The sequence below is a fragment of the Podarcis tiliguerta genome (assembly GCF_965153285.1).
Source record: "Podarcis tiliguerta genome assembly, chromosome: 11".
NCBI lineage: Eukaryota > Metazoa > Chordata > Lepidosauria > Squamata > Lacertidae > Podarcis > Podarcis tiliguerta.
The window spans coordinates 34,859,776-34,872,512 of NC_139544.1; the positions used below are offsets into that span (position 1 = coordinate 34,859,776).

At 37.5% G+C, this 12,737-nt stretch overlaps 1 protein-coding gene across 14 annotated transcripts in view; it reads right to left on the reverse strand.

Annotated features, from left to right (window-relative positions):
* Window position 1: 1 nt before the first annotated feature.
* The window catches only part of ANKRD31 (ankyrin repeat domain 31), a 47,498-nt gene continuing 34,762 nt past the window's right edge, over window positions 2-12,737 (reverse strand). For 12 of the 14 annotated variants that reach the window (XM_083403602.1, XM_083403605.1, XM_083403601.1 and 9 more), the window contains 8 exons: window positions 11,942-12,029; window positions 10,780-10,876; window positions 9,485-9,920; window positions 8,905-9,219; window positions 7,869-8,009; window positions 7,252-7,345; window positions 5,644-5,832; window positions 2-2,911 (listed from right to left, as the gene is read on the reverse strand). In XM_083403602.1, coding sequence (XP_083259728.1) covers window positions 2,760-2,911; window positions 5,644-5,832; window positions 7,252-7,345; window positions 7,869-8,009; window positions 8,905-9,219; window positions 9,485-9,920; window positions 10,780-10,876; window positions 11,942-12,029 — 1,512 coding nt within the window. In that variant the 3' untranslated portion in view covers window positions 2-2,759. The remainder of the gene's footprint in view (window positions 2,912-5,643; window positions 5,833-7,251; window positions 7,346-7,868; window positions 8,010-8,904; window positions 9,220-9,484; window positions 9,921-10,779; window positions 10,877-11,941; window positions 12,030-12,737) is intronic. The other 2 variants (XM_083403606.1, XR_014503022.1) reach the window with 2 other exon arrangements.

Sequence of the window (12,737 nt, forward strand, 5' to 3'; positions counted from 1 at the left end):
CTTTTTCAGTATTTATTATTTATTGCATTTTTGCACTAGGGTGTCACAAAGCAGCTTACACAATAAAAATAGAAATCACAAAGACATTAAGTCAATTAGATTTTTCCTCCAATAAAGGAAATCTAGAACTTAGTGGATTTTGTGGTTGAAAAACAGTCTCACTAATCAACACTGTCAGAGTTGTAACAACAAATCCTGGACCATGGTGCTAAGAGACTGCTACTCTACATACTAAGACACAGTCACATGTCTCCTATATTCTGAATCTGAATTTTATCCCCCACCAGAACAGCAGCCACTCATACCATAAAATCTTGTGCCGATCTACTAAATTTATACAATAAAGTTCCCCCTTCTCCTTTCAAAAAGAAAAGAGAAGGTAATGTAATTACATTTTAAACTTTAGTAAATCAAATACAGAAGAAACAATATTTAACAAATGGTGTCTGTCTTTTTTAGGACTGAAAAGCCAGCTTACGAGCCAAAGCTTTTACTTCATACTCATCATGTCAAATCTTGATTTTATGTTCTCCTGTAGGAACAAAGCTAATCCAAAATGCAACAACAAGGTCTTGCAGTTGGCATGTTCCTAATTTATTGGGTGCCTTACATCAAAGAAAACAACATAAACAACAAATTGAGTGAACAGTGAAGTAAATCTAATATTCAGATAAATCTTTTGTACATTTCATAGGCAGTACAATATTCTCCTGCAACAAAAGATAAATATGAACCACTGCTCTCTTTCAACCAGTAATGCAATATGTTTGTTATAACAAAAAGAGTACAATGTAATTAAAGCGCAACAGGAGCTGAATGGCCAAAAAAATAAGATTCAACTAAAATAGCATTGTTTTAAGTACCTTATTCATCAAACTAGTTTACTTTTTTGTTACATGACAGTTTTGGACATCTGAAACCTTAGACGTTCTAACAAAGTGTTGACTTTGTTAACTTTCCTTACCACAGACTTTGTTCTCTATTATCTCCAATATCTTTTTTGCCGAAGCCAGTCAACAGTCACTTCCGTACACCAGCTTATATGCCAATCAGATAATCAGTAGAGAAACTCTTCCTTATGAGGCTGATAGCAATTCAGCAAAATGAGTTAACAAGGAATCTCATTTTGCATCTTTAAAATGTTGTTTAATCTGACATGAAAGAGCCCCAGAACATTTTCAACTCTGGCTATGGCAGCTGTATCTGCTACAGATACCCTAGCAAAGAAGTAGGAAATAATTCACATGTAAGACAAACACCAACCCTCCCCCTGAAGATACTGCACAGTATAAAGTAGCTCCCGGGTTTAAAAGCTCAAAGAGATTATAATCAAAATGATTAAAAAGTATTTTCGCCTTGTATTTGAATGCCTGTGGATATTTCTGAATGACACTGATAATTAAGCCTTCACCTCTGTGTATTTCAAAATACTGCATTTCATAAAATACTGATATTTTATGTAATCCAGTAAGTGTGGGTTTTTTTATATCTCACTGGGCCAGTTCAAAGACTGCAATCACTTTATGGTGACTAGGATATTGGGAGGAGGTTGTGAAACACTTTCTTCTCTAAAGCCTCCCCTGCTCTCATACTAATTCTCCAACAGGCCTTAACCATGGCTACGTTACATGTCACCAACACTAATCACAGCTAATCCTAGCAACTTTCTGTAAGAGATGGAAGGGGAGAGAGACCGCACAATACCATGAATAGCTTTACACTGGGACCAGCTCAATGTGAAAAATCCCCAAAGGAATTACTTCCTTTAAATTGAAAGAAGAAGAAAAAGAAAGCTCTATGAATCTTCACTGTATGGTGTGTTCACACAGATGGGATTCAAATGGAGGTTCAAAATGTTGTAACTTAGTTGTGGAGCTCCATTGAAAGCTGTTTAAGATTTGTCCCCTTATAAAAGAGCTAAATATGGCCCCATGATAGGAAATGTAAAAAAGACAGCTTCATCCTGCTACAAATGGAAGTTTGAGGGAAAATGGGATTTCAGGTTGCATTACAAAAACTTTCACTAACAGCAAACATTAGCCACAAAAGTAATTGAAACCAATTATCCTTTATTGGCTGTGTGGGTGTGTATAAACAGAGGTGAGCACAATTTTCAGGCCCGTATTGTAAGGTTTGCTTTCTTAGAATTAGATTCTGAGTCTGAAAGAGTCTTCCATTGAAAAACAACAACAGTGTAGGACTCTTTAGAGATAATCATTTGTTCCCTGTTCTTTAATTAGGGCTGACATATCAAAATTGGCAGACGCTGACAATTTGATTCAACCTTGCCTAAGATAACCAGACTAAACTTTCATTGGTGACCCAGAGGCTGGAGCTCAGGCCACAACTCAACACCTGTTTCACCTGAAATGGTTTTAATTTTCTGTCAGTCTGTGCTTCAGTAATAACAACAGTTGCCATCCTGACCATTTTTTTTTATTTCAGCCATCTCATCCACATCAGACTTTTCCTTTCCATAATGAGGCATATCAAGGTCAAAGTGCATAGCAACTGTAACCACACAGCCGTTCGCAACCTTATCTATACCCATAATCTCCCCCCCCCCCCCGGTCTCCTACTAAAAGCTCTCAAACAGTTTACATCTGTTGGGACACAACAAGGTTCCCTTTGTATTTTAAAAGTGATGCTAACAAAGATTTGGTGCAATAGTAAAATTCAAAAAACACAATGCAATCCTCTTCCCCAAGCTCATTAAATTTTACCAGATAGAGAAGGAAAACGTTTATCTATTTTTTCATTTAAAATCCGAAACCCTCACAATGGACATAGAAGTTCCAGTACTGATCCATTATATGACCTGGCATAAATTCTTCATCCTTTATTAGCACTCTGCTGTTGAACTGTAGAAATCTCCTGGGTGGTGTTGAGGAATCAAGGTGGTAGGGAACTTCTGTTAGAAAGATGAAATGCACTAAATTAAAATATCTAGCATGAAGTATAAGGAATGCTTTAACCCCCCAATTTCTTAAGTGGTGAGATATTTAAGGCAACCAGTGCTAGCTCGCAACATTTTGACTGGGGGGGGGGGGACTGCAATTTTTTACTTTGCCGTTTTCATGACACATGTACAGCACTTATTTAGGAAAGTGTGTCATAGCACATGTGTAGAGTGATATGTTCCTCCTCCTCCTCTCTTAAAAAAAACAATTATTTTCTGCACATTTAAGGACAGTGAAAGAGCTTCCACGTAAGAGAATCCAAGTATGATTTTCAGATCAGATTGACTCCATACCTCTTTATTTAGCAATAAAGCCATACCATGACATAATCGTTGATTTCATGTATTGTTTACACCTGCACATCCATCAACAAAAAACCAAACGCACAAAATATTTTAAACTGTAAGGAAAACTTTTTTTTACATTTGCATTTTGTTTTCCTACCCCCCAAAATCAATTTAACTATTAATTCTCCAAAACACTTTTTTCTCTAAATTAAAAGGACAAAGTATTCAAACCAAGATACCAAACAAATGATTTGTTTCATTTGAGCCGTGGCACATCAGAACATAGCAGAACATATCTGCACTCCAGGATTCAGTCCTGAAAATGCGAAGTAATTGGAGGCTCCCAGCCTGTGTGTGTGTGCAAATGCACGTGGGTGGGTGTGCCAAACTTGGTCTTTGATCCTGGTGAAACAAAACCTAGGTTCACCTCTGCTTTCTGTGACAGTACTCATTGGCATGGAGTCCTGGCACCTCTTTTTTTGCTGCCCATGGCAGCCATTTTGTGTGGGCACCCATGACACTTTTATCAATTTAAGTACTGGCACCTAATTTTTTTTAACCAAAAAAGCACTGTGTACCATTATGTATTATTTATTACTATATATTGTTATCAGTGCTTTTCCTCTAGGCTGGTACTCACCATAAAGTTGTTACAGTAAGAGCGGGACTTTTATCCAGTGCCCTTTCTTTTGGGAATGGGGGGAAGTACTGTGCACCCTTGAGTACCCCCAGAAAAAAGCAGTAATTATTATTCTTGTATGGATATTATGTTATGTTTTCATATATATAATTTATTGTTGTATGTTCTATGTTGGAAATCTCCCTGTGGTCTTTTGATGAACGGTGGTATATACATTTTAAAAAACAAACAAATAAATAACAAATAATATAAGCCTAGTGAACAGGAATACAAATCTACACTGAAGTACCAACAGAAATGAAGTTGGGTCATATAGCAAATTTTAAAGAGGTTTTTGTTATGAGTTTAGGGTGAGGGGAAGTAGGCTGTGTGCACTGTGCAGAGACCCTTCTAATCCCTGGATCCAGCAAATGTTAAAATATAAGCCAGCTTAGTTTCCTGTTGAGGTGATTGCCTAGTAGTTAGAAAAAGACAAAGGAGAGAGCTGAGAGTTTGCAGTGATGTAACTTAGAAGTAAAGCAGCAAGCTGGAGAGAAAATCAGGGCAACGCTTGAGAGCAATGTTTGAGTTATGTTTGAATCCAAGGCTGCAGCTATGGGAGAAATTAGACTCTTTTGGGGTGTTGATGCTGTGAACCCCTCCATCGCATGCTCAGGTTGTATATACAGTATGTGTAAATAAAGCATATATCATGAAGACACCGCTGTCTCCATTGTGCCTCATTTCCAAACAGAAATACAAACCCTGGATAAGTGCCTGAAACCCCTGGAATCTCCCACCAGTCAGGGATTTGGGTGGCAGGCAACACTTAAAAAAATAATAAACACACATTCATCCACCACAATGGTTACAAGTTTTCTAAGATGGAAGACCTCTCTCTTCTAAGTAAAGAAATAGGATTGTCTGGATCTGTTTCCACAGTTCTTACAAAACAGCATCTTCTCTGGGAAAACTGAAACATACAGTTCTTATATTATGTTTGCACACTTCAGTTTACATGAGTGTGAGCACCTCTAGCTACAAAAAGCAACGTGGTAGGTTACCCTTAGGGAAGCTGCTTATGAGGAGGCCGAAAAACTCTGCTCAGACAGATGTTTTAAAATACAATAATGCCCTGAAGAAGATTCTCAGTTAAAACAGATATTGTATGTCACTATCCAGATGCTCTCCCCATTTTAAGAACTAAATCCTGATTAAGTCTTTCAGTATCAAAAGCATTTAACACTCCATCAATAAATGCATATCCTTAGTATGGGTTATTTAAAGAGCAATAAGCTTTATTTTGGAAGATTCACTGCAGATGTGTAGTATATGTTCAGTATCTCTAAGAGGATGCAGGTTGCAACCATATGTTTAGATAATTAAATGTTCTATTTTGGCTTTGCTGTTCATTCCCGATTATCCAATATGTATGTGGATTCATAAGATATACAACGTCCTACATGTATGTGTTATATTATACAGCAAATCAGATAAATGTAGAAGGCAGGGCTTTGTAAAGTGTCTTTCACAGTTAGACTACACTGAATTAGGAAAAACCACAGAATATTTAAAGACAACCATAGTCTAATAGCACAGGCTCTAAAGCAGTAAACAGAAAATGCACGCTTTGCAGAAAGAAAAAGGGTACAATTCAACAGCAAACTAATTTTATTTTTGTGCCAAGACCAAGAGTTTGCAATAGTCCTACCACCAAAATTTTACTTGCGACAAACTTGTGACAAAACAGGATTGCATGTGGTCTTATTTCACTTACTTGTTTCACTGACTGCTGTCATTATTTCCTCAGCTTCTGTTTCAGGGGACAGAGAAATTTCCATTTCTTCCTGAGGAAAGGGTTCAGTTTCCTGACTTATATTCTCTGCATTCTGACAGGAAGCAGCCTTATGACTAAAACAGCAGTACTCAGCACCTCGGCTGTGATTGCCTCTTGTAGAGTTTCTCCCTGGTTGAAAAAGATCAAAATTATCTGTGTAACATGCCGGCCAAGGGAAGTCTTGAACCTGAGCCTCCAATACATTCCATCATTCCTGTGCCACCAGCATTCTAGTTCCTCAGGGGAGGGCCAGGTTCTGTGCGTCAAGGGTGTCCTCTAGGTGACAGTCCTAGTCTGGATGCTATCAGTTGATCATACAGCCTGGTCAGCTGACCTCAAAAACTAATGGAAACATAGCAGACCCTATAAACCTTTTCAGCCAAGCCAAGCCAAGCCAAGCCAAGCCAACTCCTCAGTCTGAGCAACTTGTTGCTTTATTATGGATATGCTTCTGTTCCCTGACTGATCCGGTATTTTGGTTATCTTTGGCATTCATTAACCATTTAATCATATCCTCTGGGCAGGATGTGACCTTCATCCTGTCCACAATCACATCTTCCTGCCTCTGGCCCTTGGTTCTTGTGTGTCTCATCTGTTATCAAGCTCCCAGCCCTTCACATCTACCACAGGCTTATCATAGCAACACCTGCTTGTGTTGGACTTGTGTTCGGCCTATTAAAAAACTTAGGGCCAGGCCTGACAATTTGTTCCTAATTGGTGCATTAGACAAGGGGTGGCTTTGTTCTTGTGTATGTCAAGAAGTCATGGGGAATATGCAATCCAAGAAAAATATATCTGTCCAATAATACCATCTTTCCTCCCAGAAATTGCTGGGTGTGAGGTTCACTCCATATGGCAGAAATCCCCTCACTATTTTTGACTTTTCTAGAAAATAGAGCAGCACCATTTATTTATTTTGCTTATCAATACTGGGATCATATATCACCTGGACATCATTTTAAAAGATTTCTTTCATATTATTGTTTAAAAATAGAAGTTATAACTTGGAGTTCATAAATAGTTACTAATTTGTATCAGAATATTCCCTTACCCAATACTGATACCTCTAAGCACAAGTTGGTAATAGATATTTTAATCTGCAATAGTGTCTTCCTTGTGTGTACATGAACAGTTTTGACTGAAGCCAATATTTCTTATTCCCCAAAACAACTAGAGGACAGTACTTATGCAGAATGCTGTTTCCCTCAGCCACACAAATACTGGATTAAATTCACAAAATTTCGAGCAAAGACAAGTTTAATTAAGCCATTAACTCTTAGCACTTATGGGTTCTCCAACCCATGTAGGTTAACTCACTAGCTTCGCTCAGGAGAGAATCACAGCAAACCATAACATTTCCAACAGAGAAAACTTGTCTTGTTAGCATTTCTGAGGCACATGCATGGCTCTACTAAAAAATGCTGTTATGTCCATAATTTGTGATTAAAGACAGAAAAAGTGTGCAGTAGAAGTCTGAGGATTTATAAACCCTGTCCTTTTGGGGGGCATTTTCATCTAAATGGAATTCACATTTTAGTCAGCACATACCAAATAGCTTATTTTGTTGCACTGTTAACTCTGGTTCCTCAGAAACATGAACTTCAGCAATAATTTTTGACAACAGAGTTCCACAGTATGTGACCTGTATAAAGGCAAATATATGTCACTGAAGATGTTATTTACTTCATTTAAAAAAATGCATCAAGAAATATTGAGCCCGTGTCAAAGTAATAGATCTACTTTGTACATTTCCTGCAAGTCGAGTATGGAAAAACAAAAAGCCAAAGTCAAATGCAGAAGACTACACAGGACTATAATGCTCTGCGGCTTTCCCCCCTTCTTTTTCTTGCTTATTTTTTTAAAATACACTTTTTAGTTGATGACAGTTTTCCTTAAAAATAATAATGAATGAATTGTACAGAATGTGATAATGATGATAATAATAAACAACCAGTTACTGTGCTCATTAGGCCTGGCCCACCTGAGCAGATCCTGCTTCTTCTAATAAAGAGTTAACTTCATTTACACTATGTGATTTATTGCTGACTCGCTCCTGACATTGCCTGTGCTCAGACAAACTACCACCACACTGCTCACTTTCATGCAACAAACTTCACACTAACATTAAATTTTCTGTCACCTATTAAAAAAAACAATGAGCCTACCTTGTTGTAAACGTATTTCCAGCTTACAGAAATGTCACTTCCTAGTAGTGCTTTAATCCATTGAACTAGATTTTGGTAAACTGTGTTGTTGCCAGCTTTGACTTTACCATTTCCCAAAAGGCTGGCTTTATGCTTGGAATCCTAAATTAAAAACAAAAACAAAAACAAGGAACACAAAACAATTAAGAATTATAATCCCCTATACTTTGAACCACTAGCACCTCTTAGACTATGTAATTGTCTGGGCTGAAGATCACCATGATGTGCTCCAACTATTTTGTCAGTAGTAGCTGCCTGCTAATTCTATCATACCATCCTCGCAATTTCCCCCTCGTCCACTTGCTTGCTGTAATAAGCAGAAATTGTCCCCAGTTAAACAGCTGACTGGAAAAACTGCAGTTTGCTGTACATCTGCTGCCATCATAGTGCTGCAAGGGAAGGCCAGAGGATAGAGAAAATACAGGTACTACAGCACTGCATTTCTTTGCAAGCAATGCATGTTGGGACTTAGTTGCATCTGTGTATTGCCCCACACCCTCTTCTGACACTAAGCTAGGACACAGCACAATCAAATGGCATAGGCCAGCCTTTATTTGTGTTCCTGCTTATTTTTGATAACACAGGGCAAAAGAGCACTCTTAGCACCCAGCTGAATCAGGGTGGAGGGGAAGAGAAGCGAGAATATAAACTCTGAATACTTATTTTTAATGCTAGAATTTGAACCAGGTCCTGATCGTATTATAACATATATGTTGCCTGAACAATGCGGTAATGGAGCAGGCAAAATCATTACAACGTTATTTAGGCATAATTTCCTCCTGACCTCACAATTCACCCCCAACCATATTTGTATACCTGCAATGTCAGATAACACTTCCTATATTAAACCTTATGCCATAATAAATTTGTTAGCTTTAACATGTCACAGGATTATTTGTTGCTTCCAATGATCAATTAGCTTTTGCTAAGATTACTCTGCGTTTTTTTAATACATTTTGCATTGATATTTACATTGCTTTGCAACTGAACAATCTACCTGTACTGTGAATTCTAGAACATCATCTCCAGACTTAATCTTTCCCAGTTTGAGCAGATCCAATAGCTGATTTTTCTTCCATCTGCTTGCTTTGAAGTTTAATTGTTTTTCAGAATTCTGACTGTTAGAACATTGAGAAGAACTTGGGCTGATTCTGCTTTGTGATAGCGCATGAGAAAATATCCCTGCAGGCTCCAAATTAGCATTAAGCGAGTGTCTATTTTTTGGGATGTTTTTCTGATGAGTAGCGAGATAGCTGTGTGTAGATTCTAATTCTGGTTGCATCTGCAAATCCTCACTTACATTTGAGTATTGCTGTGAAGACACATTAGAGAAAACATGTTGACTTTCAGTGGTTTGCTGAATAATAATAATATTATTATTGACAACAGAACTTTTAGCAGCTGAACTATTTAGTGTACACATTCTTGGGAATTTGCTTCTCTGTAATGCCACTGATGTATGATCAGTATATTCTATGTGTGTTTGTTGAATAAGGCAAACTACATGTTCTGAAGGCAATGTTGGCTGATCTATAGTATGGTTTACAGTATGATCTAACATACTTCAAATGTGTTACCTTTGTTAACTCCTCAACGTTATATTCCTTGGGTTTGTTTTTAGATGCTGTTTTTTTGGGACCAAGTCCTTTTTGCCTTTTTTCTTTTCCATTCCCTCCTGACATATTCAGAGACATGTTTGGATACTGGCTGGATTCTTGATCTAAATAAATATTGTCTGTGACCCAACTGTTTTCAAGGCCTATAACTATATCAGAGGAAGGTGCTCTTCTCCCAGATGGATCATCTTCTGTGTTGTTGCGTTCACAAGAGCCATGTGTGTTTGGGACACATTTTGCTGATTGTGAAGCCTCCTTTTTTGCATTCTTATAATTTTGTATTTTCTGACCTAGTTCTTTCTGCTTCTGTGCCATGAGCAAAAGACTCTTTTGTCTGGAAACAAGCTTTGCTATCTGTTCCCTTAGGGCTCCCTGTTTAAAAGATTCTGCAGAAGCTCTGAAATCAAATTTAAAAACAATTGAACAGTCAATTGAACTTCCATGAAAAATACATATTGTTTAAAATGAACCACCCATTCCATTCAAGAATATGGCTTGCCTCTAAGCATAATGATCAGATCCATCTCTTTCCATTCCAGGTTAGTCTCATATGTGTTCATTCATAAGTCCATCACATCTCTTTCTGCATTAATATGTAGATTTTTTTAAATGCAGTTTTTTTTAAAAAAAGAATCTGCATTAAAATGTGTATTCCAAAACATACTTTCTCACAAATATATATGCCAAAATGTATCCTATCCTAAAGTATACACATTTTGCATGCTTCTCCTTTTTGTTTTTAAATTGCACCACAATATTCAGAGATGTGCAAAATTAAAAAGAGTAACAGAGTTCAGATTCATGTATTAATCCAGGAGGTGGATCAGGTCAGTTTGTATTAAAATCTGCAAAGAACAAATTTCTCAAGCTTCCCTAATAATGAATCACAAAATTAATGAATAACGAAAGCTTTTTTGAACCAGCCTAAATGAAGGTAGCAAACATTTTTTAAAAGGCAGAATCCTATTTTGAAATATTTTAGTCATATTGATTTTTATTTAAAACAATACAAATAAATAAAAGCATAATTCTCACAACAGCTAAAAACAGATGCCAAAGCAGCACAAGATCTTTACTACTTTTTGTAGAACCAGCATTTATTTAATTTAATGGGAAGTATACAAGGTTTAAAACTGGTCTGAGAATGTTGGTAGCGTACTACAATTTTACTTGATTTCAAAGTAAAAAATAATAATTCCATGCTCTATTGTGTAAAAAAAAAGGAAAGAAAAACGTACAGTTTTTCTTCTGCCTACCTGTATTTCTTAGCAAGATCATCCCTTTCTGATTTCTGTTTGGCAAGTACAGCATTCAAAATGTTCTGTATCTGAGATAAATCTTGGATATATAGATCTGTTCAACATTTACAGATTTAATAAGTTCATATCCTTTTGATAATTTGCAAGAGGCAATAAAAATGTGGCAGTTAAAACGATGTGACAGAGAAATCAGCTAGTATTGTCTACTCTTGAGCTTTTTAAAGCAAATTTCATTCTACAAATTGCTTTACAATGCTATACAATTTTGTACGCAATACAAAATCCATGCCAATATCACAGAGAATATTAATTTATTTCTATTCTGTCCTTACACCCAAAGGAGCTGAGGACAGTAACTAATAAGCTAGCAAAATGAAACAATTAAAAAAAAAATTAACAATCCAATACAGTCGTACCTTGGATCCCAAATGCCTTGGTACTCGGACGTTTTGTGAACGTTCTTTGGAACCCGAACGTCCGATGGGGCTTCCACGGCTTCTGGCTTCTGATTGGCTGCAGGAGCTTCCTACAGCCAATCAGAAGCCGCACTTTGGTTTCTGAATGTTTTAAAAGTCAAACAGACTTCCAGAATGGATTCCGTTCGACTTCCAAGGTACGACTGTACCTTCACAGCTAACAATTTCAAGGTTGGCAGGAACAGCATCTTTCAGTAGCTTTCAGTCATTAAACATCTGAGTGAACAGGAAAAATTTTAAATTCCTCCTAAATATTAAAATGAGGAAGGTAGATGGACCTCAGTGAGGCAGAAACTGCCACCCTGTGCCAATGAGGCAGCACCCAATGGTGGCACCTCTTCTTAAGGAAAGCTGTCTTTAGGGACCATGCCCTTTGCTTCCTGTATCTCCATTAGAGTTATACACTGGATCCTGAACTGAATTGGGACAATTCAGAACAACACAGGATTGGGAATGGATCATATTGAGGCAGCCCCCAATTGCTCCAGTTCGAGTCCCAAGCTTCAGAAGTTTGCTCCTGTTCAATGTAGTAGGTTCACCAGTTTTTACAAGGGGTGTCTTTCCAGCATCTATGAACATGAATCCAAGACGCAACTTTGGAGTTACAAAAAAATTGTTACTCCGACATAACAATGGAACACACATTTAGCCAATCTTTCATGGTTTATACAATTTATCCAAACCTGCATCTCTTTGGCTTCTTAATTCAAAGAGCAAAAGTCTATCCTGTTTCTCTTCTATATTCTGCAATACTTCGTTGATGGACTCGTGCTGTCAAATGCAAATCATTGTTCGCTTTATTAAAGACAGGCAGTCTGGAACTGAACTAAAACATGCGAACTTGGAAAGTGGCCAGGTATTTTACCTGAGCCAGCTGTGTTGGATGGATAGGTGCACACAACTTACAAAGAGAGAAAGGTGTACAGTGATTTAATGTTATGAAGGTTTGTGCTGCTCCTGTCTGTAAAACATGTGGTCTGATCCAAAGAACCATCAGCAAAAAGCAGAAGTGCAAGCACCAGGGGAAGAGTTCATGACATGCAATGATACATAGATTCTGTAATAGTTATGCTGGCAAAAACAACACTACAAGTGGAAGAGTACTTTTTCGAATAAGTTCCACTTTTCTTGTGCAACACAGTAACATGAGGTGCAGAATATCCTTTGTGTAAGTGAAATACACCTTGTGCGTGCAGAAAGGCATTTTTTTATCAGCTTTGCCTGGAACTCTTATAAGAAGCTGCTGCCTAGGAAGTCCTGATGCAAGGAAAAGACTGTGCTCGGAACAGTCAGGGGCGAGATGTTCTGCATCTCCCTGACTGGGTAATGGCTGCCGAAGGGGAAAGAAGGAGTCAAGTTATTCCTGCTCTCTTTTGGCATGGGCAGGGGTTGCTTTCATGGAGTGGGAGATTTCTTTGGGTTTTATTTCCTTTCTTTTAAATATGTTATTGAAATATTACTATTTAAATCTCGTGTAAG